Source organism: Moschus berezovskii, chromosome 7, assembly GCF_049115385.1.
Source record: "Moschus berezovskii isolate FMDL1 chromosome 7, NW_MosBer_1.0, whole genome shotgun sequence".
Lineage (NCBI taxonomy): Eukaryota > Metazoa > Chordata > Mammalia > Artiodactyla > Moschidae > Moschus > Moschus berezovskii.
In genome coordinates, this window is record NC_142466.1 from 98,417,928 (window position 1) to 98,430,801 (window position 12,874).

At 43.1% G+C, this 12,874-nt stretch overlaps 1 protein-coding gene across 4 annotated transcripts in view; it reads left to right on the plus strand.

Moving 5' to 3' along the window:
• PLPPR1 (phospholipid phosphatase related 1) overlaps positions 1-12,874 on the plus strand; it is a 299,720-nt gene that overhangs the window by 283,795 nt on the left and 3,051 nt on the right. The window contains exons 5-7 of one of the 4 annotated variants that reach the window (XM_088837738.1): positions 1,348-1,598; positions 5,752-5,928; positions 8,804-8,935. In XM_088837738.1, the coding sequence (XP_088693864.1) occupies positions 1,348-1,598; positions 5,752-5,928; positions 8,804-8,935 (560 nt within the window). Of the gene's footprint in view, positions 1-1,347; positions 1,599-5,751; positions 5,929-6,094; positions 6,296-7,004; positions 7,357-8,803; positions 8,936-12,874 lie in introns of those variants that run through there. The other 3 variants (XM_088837739.1, XM_088837740.1, XM_088837741.1) reach the window with 3 other exon arrangements.

Sequence of the window (12,874 nt, forward strand, 5' to 3'; positions counted from 1 at the left end):
ATCAGGGTTTCTAGAGCCATCTTTTTCTTTCTTTGAAGGATGACTCCTAACATACTCATTCTCTCTCACCTGCCATGATAACTCCTTCAAGGAATACTCGCATCTCCAGGATGCGAGACCAGGGAGAACATATATTCTATAGAAGGCAAGAGAACCAATGTTGAGTTGGCCAAAATGTTCGCTCGTGTTTTTCCGCAACACCTTTAAAATTTTTTGGTCAACCAATACTTAATGCCAGGCACCCTAGGGGTTATTTTCAGTTCAGTTCAGTTCAGTCGCTCAGTTGTGTCCGACTCTCCGCGACCCCATGAATCACAGCACGCCAGGCCTCCCTGTCCACCACCAACTCCCGGAGTTCACTCAAACTCATGTCCACAGAGTCGGTGATGCCATCCAGCCATCTCATTCTCTGTCGTCCCCTTCTCCTCCTGCCCCAACCTTTCCCAGCATCAGTCTTTTCCAGTGAGTCAACTCGTCGCATGAGGTGGCCAAAGTATTGCAGTTTCAGCTTTAGCATCAGTCCTTCCAATGAACACCCAGGATTGATCTCTGTTAAAAAGGACTGGTTGGATCTCCTTGCAGTCCAAGGGACTCTCAGTTCACCACCACAGTTCAAAAGCATCAATTCTTCAGCGATCAGCTTTCTTCACAGTCCAACTCTCACATCCATACATGACCACGGGAAAAACCATAGCCTTGGCTAGACGGACCTTTGTTGGCAAAGTAATGTCTCTGCTTTTTAATATACTATCAAGGTTGGTCATAACTTTCCTTCCAAGGAGTAAGCGTCTTTTAATTTCATGGCTGCAGTCAGCATCTGCAGTGATTTTGGAGCCCAAAAAAATAAAGTCTGACACTGTTTCCACTGTTTTTCCTTCTATTTCCCAGATGCCATGATCTTCGTTTTCTGAATGTTGAGCTTCAAGGTTATTTTGCACATGTCTTATTTTATCTTTCCAACTCTTTTCTGACGTATCATTCCCTGCTACCATGCTTGATAAGGGTACTAAGATTCAAAGAAGATAGCTTACACTGTAAACAAGTCACCAAAGCAGTGCCTAGAGTCCAGCTCTATGTGACTCCAAAATTCAAATTCCTCCTATGAGAACATGCTGCTTCTACTTTATTTACACAAAACAGTAAAGCACTACCAGCAGTGTGACTGCATCAATTTGGAAGAAATAGTGGTTCCGAAAGCAGGAAAGAGAAAGGTGAGGGGACAGTTTGACTCCAGGGAGGACCTTTCTGATAGGTTGTCATGGGCTCGCACTGCTGTTTTTCTCTCAGGGACAAAACCCAATCTATGGTGTATGTCACCGTTGCTAATTATTTTAAATCTCCTCATAGGAGTGTTTGCTTTCGGGCTTTTTGCTACTGACATTTTTGTAAACGCCGGACAAGTGGTCACGGGGCACCTGACCCCGTACTTCCTGACGGTCTGCAAGCCCAACTACACCAGTACGGACTGCCGGGCGCACCACCAGTTCATCAACAACGGGAACATCTGCACCGGGGACCTGGCAGTGATAGAGAAGGCGCGGAGGTCCTTTCCCTCCAAACACGCTGCTCTGAGCATTTACTCCGCCCTGTACGCCACGGTGAGTATGACCCGAGTGGAGTTCTGGCTGCGATGGGTGTCTCTGCCATCCTCACCCCGCCCCCCTGCTTTTTTCATTACTTCTTTCATTACAGTCACTTCTGGTGGCTTCTGAAGTCATGTTACAATGTGTTTCTCCTCCATTATATCATGCTGTTGCCCCCACCCTCAATACCCAGTATAAGACCCCAATGCCAGAGGATGTTAACTCTGGAATGACTGTTGATGATCACTTAGTCACATCCTCCCATTTTACAGATGCAGAAACTGAGGCCCAGAGAATTGTTAAGAGCACACAGTCAGAGCAGAGGCCCAGGCTCCTGGCATTGGGCACCAGGTTCTGTCACTGCCCAGAATAGCACTCTGTGCCAAAGCTCTGCTTGGTTCCAGAACAGCACACATTCCTCTCGTTTGTCTATGGATTGCACATGTAGGCCTTATGCAAATGCCTGCCCAAAGCAATGTGCAACACCAGATGAAGACAGGGTTTTCCTCTGCTCCTCCTAACACTCTCCAACACTTTACCAGGACAGATGGGCAATCCTGCAAGACCCTCAAAATCCAACAGTTCACTTCTCACTATTTTCTAGATCATAAAATCTCTTGACTGCCCCCACTGGGGTATAATATTCTAAACTTTTTGGTCTCATCAAAGAGAAAGTACAAAAGTGTATCTAACATCTTAAAATAGAAGAAATGGTGTCCATCTATTTTTCCTGCTCTTTAACTCCACCCACTTTGGAAATGACCTAGGGCTTCCCAGGTGGCACTAGTGGTAAAGAACCCGCCTGCCATTGCAGGAGACATAAGAGACATGGATTCAATCCCTTGGTTGGGAAGCTTCCCTGGAAGAGGGCATGGCAACCCACTCCAGCATTCTTGCCTGGAGAATCCTGTGGGCAGAGGAGCCTGGTGGGCTATAGTTTATAGGGTCACAAAGCGTCAGACATGACTAAAGTGACTGAGCACACATGGAAATGACCTATTTTCACCTTTTCCTGACCTCTGCTTCTTTAGAACCGACAGTGTAGAGTTAGAGGGATCAAAGAAACATTCCACTGCTGGATGTCATGTTTATTTTACCTGTGGATGAATGACTATTGGCTAAAAACATCCCTTTTCCTTCAACTTACTTTATATTTAGGTACAACTAGTCTAGAGATTCTCAGGTGAAAGGTGAGGTATTGAGAAGGCAGAGCAAAGACCCCTTTCAAGCTATGCAGTCTTCCTAGAAACTCCCAGTGTGCCCTCACCCCAGCCCCCAGGAGCACGTTCCCCTCCAGTGACAGTAACCACACTGCCCACTGCATCTGCTTCTGATGGAAGCGTGTCCATGCCATCGTCCCAAACACTGTCCTAAACTCAGGAAGGAGTAAAGGTGACTGACTACAGGTCTGGTCCATTTAGTATAGTTTAAAAGAAATTGCTGGATATTCTGTTTAGAACAATGGTTCTTTTTTGTCCAATTTATAGAATCACATCTATAGGACAACTTTGCAAAATCTATTTCTTTTAGATTTACTCTTTAATGAATACAAGAAAAAAATGATTTCCGCTACCCCCACATTAAGGAAACATGAATGTAAATAATACAGAAGCCTTGATTTACAAACAAACCAGTTTAGCTCAATGAAGTTTCTTGACTCACTTTCACCCCACCCACTAAAAAAAAAATCTATGCCAGGTATTTTTTAAACAAGGTCTTTTCAGGCATTCAGCATAATTTCCAGCTTTCAAAATATTGTATCAATTTGTATCCTAGATTATCTAGAACTTACCTAGAACCTAAGTTATATGAAACAATGTACTCTTGAACCTTTTCCTGTATTTTTATCAGACTTAAGTCATTGTTGTATGAAATCAATTTTTACAACACCATTACAAAAACAAATCTGTCACTCATCCTAAGGTACTGTGTCATCAAGTGAAATATAAATTTCTCTTGAGAAGAAAGAAGTATAGTCATCTCACTCAATATATGCTGGTAGAGCACATGTTTTCAAGGATTCAGATATAATCCAATTCAAATCATCCCCATAGACAGATTATAATCAGATAAACCCTGATACAGGATTCCAATTATGTAAACATCTTCTGAGCCCCTATTATGTGTGCTTTCAAAAATTACTCAACAAGGATTTCCTAAGTATCTTCCTAATACTGTGAAGAATACTAATGAACCACAGGCCCATGTTTTAATAGTTTTTAATCTTTTAAGATTTATAAAGGATATAATTTAAAAATATAGAAGCATAAAACACTAAATATATATATATATATATATATATATATATATATATATATATAAAATTTAACCCATTATTGACTGGGGGATTTTTGCAAAAACTAACACCTATGGCCAGCAATTTTTATTTTGGCCAGCCAAAAATTAATTGTTATTTCATTAAGACTTTATGGGTTACTGCATTTAATAGTTATACTTGACACACCTGTAAAGTCTTCTCCAGCACCTTGAGTTTTACCTATCACTTCCATATCAGAATTGATCACTAAGGATTTTTTGTCTTTTTGTTGGTCTAATATTCACATTGTCTGAATCAGAACAATATTCTGAAGAACTACCATCTTCTGACACATTAGTATATGTGCCACTTAGACAATCAGATAAAGTATCTGCATAAAATTCTTCTTCACTCAAAATTTCACGAAGTATCATTTTTGAAAATTTTACACCAATAAACTTGCATTTATAATATACACAGCATAGGAACAAAAATTGAATGGAGGAAAATGTGAATGATAATTATAATTATGATAAACATGTTATAATAATTATAATAATAAGTTGTGTAGTGAACTCTATCAATTTTAAGCTCTAACAACTATATCTCTGGTCAATAACATTCAGTACCAAAAGACATATTAATATGTCTTTGGTCAGTAATGTGCTAAACAACATTTCCTACTCAGCCTCAGAATGGTGTGATGATATGCTCTAATTTATATAACTCTGATCTAACCACAGTTTTGTAGGGTTTGTGTTACATATAATAAAGAAAATCCCATCTTCCTGTATTCACACCAATGCTGAAGGATCATCCTAGGAAATTAAGTTTCCACTATAATATTTTAAAATGCATCTATTTGAACTTATATGTGCTCAGGCCATACAAGCACACTATACTGTAACTTGAGTATTGGCATACTATTTTTCTGAGTCACAAACTCATTTAGCGCACTTGTTAAGGTTTCCCTGGTGGTTCAGATGGTAAAGAATCTGCCTGCAATGCCGGCGATCTGGGTTTGATCCCTGGGTCAGGAAGGTCCCCTGGAGAAGGGAATAGCAACCCACTCCAGTATTCTTGCCTGGAGAATCCCATGGATAGAGGAGCCTGGTGGGCTACACCAGGGGTTGCAGAGTTGCTCATGAGACTAACACAGAGACAATAGATCAATTGCGCCCTCTAGTGGTTTCTTATAACCATTACCAAAGTGTGTGTTTGGTACAACACAAAGTGTACGAAGTGTTTCTTTGAAAGAGAAAGCCACCATTTGGTAACCGAGCCTGTGAAATACTTAAGTCTTAGTCAGCTCCTCACAATGTCATAAGAACAGAGTACATCTCATGTGTCATAAATCGTATCATCATTTACTAACATCAGGTCTTCCCAACCTTTTATACACCCACATAAAAAATTTTAAAACATGCTGGAGTAAATGAATGAATAGAACTGATCACAGCCATCCCAAGGAATGTGAGAATCAATTTCCCAGCACAGCTGAAGCCTATCTACGTTACACACTGGTTTGGAAGTCAATGCTTTTACACTCATTAAAAGTGTGAAGAAGTAGCTAGGATTATGGGGAACCCCAAAAATGAAACATATTGCTACTCCCCTACCTGTCTTCTCCATAAAATTAATTCTCATAGAAGATCTTATATGGGTTTATTAACACTCCAAGTGATTCTTTAGGTTGTGGCATAAAAACTGCATGCTCTGGACCTGTTATCATGCAGTCATTCATGTCAGCGTAATTCTGTTCCCATGCCCACCTGAACATAAAGCACTGAGATGATGAACGTTCACTCATCGTTCATGCTTTGGTGCGGGCCGCCTGTGTGTGTGGGTGTGTGTGTCTGTGCACCGTGTACAGAGGCTGCCGGCCACTCCGCACTCTCTGTCCTCACCCAGATGTACATCACAAGCACAATCAAGACGAAGAGCAGCCGACTGGCCAAGCCGGTGCTGTGCCTCGGGGCCCTCTGCTCAGCCTTCCTGACCGGCCTCAACCGGGTCTCTGAGTACCGGAACCACTGCTCCGACGTGATTGCGGGCTTCATCTTGGGCACTGCAGTGGCCCTGTTTCTGGTAGGTCAGATTCCTCTACTTTTTCCCCCTCTGGTGCTCTCTGAAAGGCTGCCCAAGATCCTGGTAAGTCAGGCGCCCCAGACCCCATGGTCCCAGTCCAGGTTCCACTGGCCTCGACCTTGTGAGCTGCAGTTACTCACCAAGTACCCTGTGTCCTTCCTTTCAGAAATATGACTGCATGGTCCCTCTGCAGGCCAGGAGTATGATCACTCCAGGAAGAATGGCTTGCTCCACTTCTTCCAACCCTGTCCTTGGGGCTGGGGCTGGGCAGACTAGCAAAAATTTAGTGTACCTTCAAACCATGATTCTTTAAATACTTGCTCAGAGACATACTGGTAGCATAAGCTAAGTGCCGCTTGGGGGAAGAACAGAGAACAAAGTGCTGACCGAAGCAGGCAGCTCCTTCTCCAGCATTTCAAGAAACTCCACTCTGGCCCAGATTTGCAAGTCCCACTCAGAAACAGGAAAACCCTCAGCTAATTGCACCCAAGGGACCTCTGTTATTATCTGAACATGCCTCCTGGGCATCTTATTTCCGCTACAAGTGGCTTCTCAACCACATAACACTTCCTGAAGAAGAGTTTTGGTTCATTTTTATAGATTTGAGGTATGATAAAGTGAAAGTGTTAGTCACTCAGTCATGTCCAGCTCTTTTCAATCCCATGGACCGTGGTCCACCAGGCTCCTCTGTCCACGGAATTCTCCAGGCAAGAATACTGGAGTGGGTTGCCTTTTCTTTCTCTAGAGCATCTTCCCAACCCAGGGATAGAACCTGGGTCTCCCTCACTGCGGGCAGATTCTTAACCATCTGAGTCACCAAGGAAGCTAGGCATACAATAAATGGTACGCAAATTGTATAACTTGATCAATTTTGACCTTCAGATACCTCTCTCTCCCACCCTTCGCTCCCCCTCATTCCTAAACAACCACTGATCTTCTGTATTAGGTTACTGTAAGATTTAATGTTAGTGGAATTATACAGTATGTATGTGTTTTTGCCTAGTTTCCTTCATTCAGCATAATTATTTTGTGATTCATCCATGTTGTATCAGTAATTCCTTTCTCTTGCTGTGTAGTACTCCATTGCGCGGACATACCATGGAGGTACAGTTTTTAAAAATATAGTCGAGGACTGGGCTTCTCTGGTGGCTCAGGGGTAAAGAATCTGCCTGCCAATGCGGGAAACACGGGTTTGAGCACTGATCTGGGAAGATCCCACATACCACAGAGCAACTAAGCCCATGCACCACAGCTATTGAGCCTGTGCTCTAGAGCCCAGGAGCTGCAACTACTGAAACCCAAGCACCTACAGCCTGCGCTCTGTACCAAGAGAAACCACTGCAGTGAGAAGCCAGCCCAACGCAACTAAAGAGCAGCCCCCACTCGTCACAACCAGACAAACGCGTGAGCAGCAGTGAAGACCAAGCACAGCCAAAAATAAATTCATATAAATATATATGTGTGTGTATATATGTGTTCATATATATATATATATATTCAAGGATTTAAAATACACCCAGAAGGGTTTACAGTAAATCACTAGGAAGATGCTGTACATGATGAATTCAGTCTCCTAATAACATTCAGCAAGACTCTCCTAGCAGACAGAAGTCATCACAGCCTGCTGCCCTTCCTCCCATTCTGCCCTTTCTAGTCCAAGGCACCCGTGAAGACTAACATCACGTGTAGATGGATTTCACAGGCCTGTGACCTAACTTCTCCTTGTCCTATCCCTTCCATACAGGGATTCTGCAGATATGTCCTCCCCAACATACAAAAGGCATATGTGCCTCTCCCAACTTCTAACTCAGAGTTCCCCAACGTTTTTACCTGCTCAGACACACACAGAAAATGCTCACATTTACTCAGAACACTAACTGGAAAGTTCCACTTGAATTCAAAGTTCTTTTTCAGGGATCCAATCTTTCTTCCTAAAGTGAAAGACAAGGGAACTTAAATGCACATTCTCTGTGAAGCAGCAGCAGAATTGGTGCCGAGTGACCCTGAGATACTGATCTCTCAGAGGGCTTTTCCCTAAGGGTGCTTCTTAAAAGGGGAAGAGAATACAGATGACTCAAAGAGGGATCAATAGTATGTCAATGAAAGCCCCACTGAGGGGCTTCCCTGGTGGCTCAGACAGTAAAGCCTCTACGTGCAATGCGGTAGACCTGGGTTCAATCCCTGTGTCAGGAAGATTCCCTGGAGAAGGAAATGGCAACCCACTCCAGTACTCTTGCCTAGAAAATTCCACAGATGGAGGAACCTGGTCGGCCACAGTCCATGGGGTCACAAAGAGTCGAACACGACTGAGCGACTTTACTCACTTGGCACTTAAGAAGCCAAATCTTACAGTGGACTGATTTAGAGGCTACGGAGTTTTTGTGACCTTGGGAAAATTATCTAAATTCTCTGTGCCTCCTTATCTAAGTTGGAGAGGATAATAGTATCTCCCTTATAAGAATGTTGAGTAGTCAAATGAAATTAGGTAAAACCATTCAGACAATACTAGATACATAAGTGGCCCTCAGTAAATGTTAGCTGTTACTATGAGATGGTTTATATGTGTCATGTCTTTTAAATGTTAATCTACAAGGCAGGTTATTATTCCCATTTTTACAGGTCAGGAAACAAGTTCAGTGGGGGTAGATTGAGTAACCCTGGCCATCTGGTGATCAAACAGATGCTTCCTCAGCACCCCAAATGTGCTCAGCAGTAGACAGCCTGGACCATGCCCCAGTTCTTTCGATGGTCCCTACCCATTGGCTCAAAAGTCACTGTGCAATGACATTCTAAGGGGCAGGCCTGCCGCTCACAGAGATAGCCAGGCATTGATGGCTGCAGTCTGACCCTAATCTTTCCTCCCCTCATCCCGCAGGGAATGTGTGTGGTCCATAACTTTAAAGGAACACAAGGATCGCCTTCCAAACCCAAGCCCGAGGACCCCCGTGGAGTACCCCTCATGGCTTTCCCAAGGATAGAAAGCCCTCTGGAAACCTTAAGTGCACAGGTACAGTAAAGTGGTTTCAGCCAACAAAACCTGGAGGCTCCAGGCTTGTTATCTTGGAAGTCAACTAACCATTCCTCTAGTGAAAACAGGACACAACTGAATCCACCCAACAACAATAAAAATCTGGGGACTTCCCTGGCAATCCAGTGGCTAAGGCTTCACCTTCCAATGCAGAAGGTGCAGGTTCAATCTCTAGTCAGGGAACTAAGATCCCACGTGCCTCGTGGCCAAAAATACCAAAACATAAAACAGAAACAATATTTAACAAATTCAATAAAGACCCTAAAAACAAAACCCACGATAAAAATCTGACATAAAGGCCCTCAAGAACTTCACAGCTTCCCTCAATTAGTCCCATATTCCTTTCAGGGAGTGGGCATCATGAATCCTCAGGATGTTCTTAGTCATGTCTCACTTAAAGCCCAGCTGCTTCAGGATATCTTGAGCTTCAATGTAATACCACATTTGTGAAATTTAGACCAACTCTTGTGGAAGACCAATTCGATTTAGTATGTAGGACAACACTTGGAAAGAAATGCTTTGTCACATTCGGTGACAGATGTAAACTGGAAGCACCTTAAAAAATGTAACGAAATATCCTTTTGGATCTCTTTTGATGACCATCAAAAATTCAATGCAACAATACTTACTGTTTACATTAGGACCTTGCTTCATGCCAGAGATAAAGACGACAACTAGCCACGCAGTCTTTATGCTCAAGGAACTTACAGATGATCAGGAAAGGTGTATATAAATGCATACATGGTCAGTTGTGCCCGACTCTTTGTGACCCCATGGACTGTAGCCCACTAAGCTCCTCTGTCCATAGAATTCTCCAGGCAAGAATACTGAAGTGGGTTGCCATTTTCTACCCCAAGGGATCTTCCCGACCCTGGGATAGAACTGGCATCTCCTTCATTGGCAGGTAGATTCTTTACCACTCTGCCACCTGGGAAGCCCTGTATATAGGTGAATAATCCTAATATGGCATGCTGAATCAGATGCGCAAAGTGTTTTGTGAACACAAATGAAGAAAATACTTATTGTAAGGCAGGGAAAGGCAAAGAGAAGATGTGCCAGCCAAAATGAGCCCTGGTATATGGTATAAAGCCTGACTTTTGCCTGAGACAATTGCTAAGTGCTTTACAAATATATTTTTTTGAACAAAAACCTACTGGGATTGGTAGTGTAATTCCCATTTCACAGAGAGAGAGGAATATGAAGATAGAAATATTAAATTACTCACCCAAGACACACAGCAAGCAAGTGGGAGAGTTGGGGTAAATAGTTCTTTGAGCAGACAGAGCAGGGATAACTAATATTAAAACAGGGATTTTATTTTCATGTAGCTGAGTCTTGCTAAAATGTTTATTTTCTGTAATAGTCTGTTTACCTTGAAGTCTTATTGTATTTGGCATCTCCTTACTAAATCATCTTTATTGAGTACAAGAGGAAAGCAAATCTCCTCCCACTGGACTTATCAGATACTTCCTATCAATACAGTATAAAATATTTCACTAAAGATTATTAACTATCAGATATCTGAGAAACTATCCTATTTCTTTTCACATTTAATGAAGTCCAATTTTATTAATGAACCAAGAAAAAATCTATTTCCACCTAGGAAAAAAATATTTAGCAGTCTCCATTAAACCCAGTGCCAAGTATTTTGTTTTCCCTTCACCTATATTAAGGTGAAAATTTTGACTTGGTCTAATTAGAAGTATCATGTTGAAAATTTTATCACTGGTTTATTTATATACAGCCAGTTAATGCAGGTTGAATGACAAATTAGCTAAATAATGAAACCTTATAATGAAAAACCCTAGTTTTTCTTCTAACTATGTTCTTAAACCTACTGAATTCAGAGTAGTGAAGTCGCTCCGTCATGTCTGACTCTTTGTGACCCCATGGACCATAGCCTGCTAGTTTCCTCCACCCATGGGATTTTCCAGGCAAGAGTACTGGAGTGGGTTGCCATTTCCTTCTCCAGGGGATCTTCCCGACCCAGGGATTGAACCCGGGCCTACCCACATTGTAGGCAGATACTTTACTATCTGAGCCACCAGGAAAGATCCCGAAGTCAGAGTGGTTCCCTCTATCTTTGAGATGAAGCAACTAGTGACAAAGGTGAATTTAAAAAGCAAACTGAAATGTTTGCCAAGCTCCACAAACATGTAGTCTGTCCTTGTAAATGCTGTTGACCTTGCCCTGAATGTCCTGGTCTAAGAGCACCTTCTTTCCACCTCAGCACTGCTCAAGTGTCACCTTCTGTCTGAAGCCTTCTCTAGACTTCTCTCTCCTTCCTCAGGACTAGTAGTAGCTGACTAAGCCAAGAGACACCCAGGCCATGTTTTGGGGGATTCTGCTTGCATTGAAAAATGAAGTACCAAAGAGGGTTTCAAAACCCGATATTCGCAATAAAGGGGCTTCCAGGTGGTATGGTGGGAAAAAGTTTGCCTGCCAGTGCAGAAGAAGTAAGAGACATGAGTTGAATCCCTGGGTCAGGAAGATCCCCTGGAGAAGGAAATGGCAACCCACTCCAGTATCCTTGCCTGGAGAATCCCATGCACAGAGGAGCCTGGGGGGCTACAGTCTATGGGGTTGCAAAGAGAAGGGCATGACCACACAACCGGCCAATCCACAATACAGATTTTTAAAGTTCTTTAAATATATGTATCATTATTCACTACAGGCAGTAACTGAACGTTTGAAATCTGTCCACGTGTCTTTATTTCCATGTGTATCACCTTGTCTGCACACAGTTTGAGGCCTTTTGTGAATACCAGGCTTCTACTGAAGGACCCTCAGGGCCCGACGTGTATTTGCCCCTCACAGTTCGTGTCAGAACTGCCCTCATAACTGCCTCCCCCAGGAACTGAGAGATTAAAGATACAAACCCTATGAACCATGTCCTTCTTACTCTCCATATTTCCTGGCATTCACTGCTGCTGCTGCTAAGTCACTTCAGTCGTGTCCGACTCTGTGTGACCCCGTAGACGGAAGCCCACCAGGCTCCCCCATCCCTGGGATTCTCCAGGCAAGAACACTGGAGTGGGTTGCCATTTCCTTCTCCAATGTGTGAAAGTGAAAAGGGAAAGTGAAGTCGCTTAGTCGTGTCCAACCCTTAGCGACCCCACGGACTGCAGCCTACCAGGCTCCTCCATCCATGGGATTTTCTAGGCAAGAGTACTGGAGTGGCTTGCCATTGCCTTCTCCGTGGCATTCACTAGGTGTGAAATAAATGTCAGAAGAATAGACAGATGCAAGCCAGAGTCAAAATATGAACTAGGCCCTTTAGTCAAAACCAAGAACCCCAAATTGAACTACAGTCAATATCTGAACCTCCATGGTAAACAGTTCATGAGTAATGATGAGCAGGACTTCTGCAGGCTGGTCACAGTGAAGCTACAGGAAGCCGATGGAAAGTACTGCCTCTAAGTGATGCCTTCCATGCCATTTGTGCAATATCCCAAGCATCTGCTTTCCACGTGGGTGGTTAGGAGGACATACCCTTTATTTGCGGGTCAAGAATAGGAAATGAGCAAATGGTGCAAGCTATCACATTCAGTCTTTACCATAATCCTGCAATTGACCTTATTCTTCTATTTTATAGATGAAGTAAGGCACAAAGAGCCACTCAGTAAAGACTAAGACACAGGCCCATCTAATTCTAAAAGCCCCGCTTGCTCTCTATACCACACAGCCTGAGGTTTAAGGAAAATTCCATTTTGAAATCTACAACTCTCTGCACTGAATATGGAATTACGCTGTAGGGGCCACTGTGTGGGGGCTGAGCTGCACAGCACTGGCAGTTTACACTGAGCACCACTCTTCCAAAACAAATATGCCCTGTGTTCTCCCCTGTGGGCGAAAGCTTCCTGTGCAATAGCAGCAGCCATGGCTTCTACTAGAACCTGCTGCTCCTTTGTAATTTCG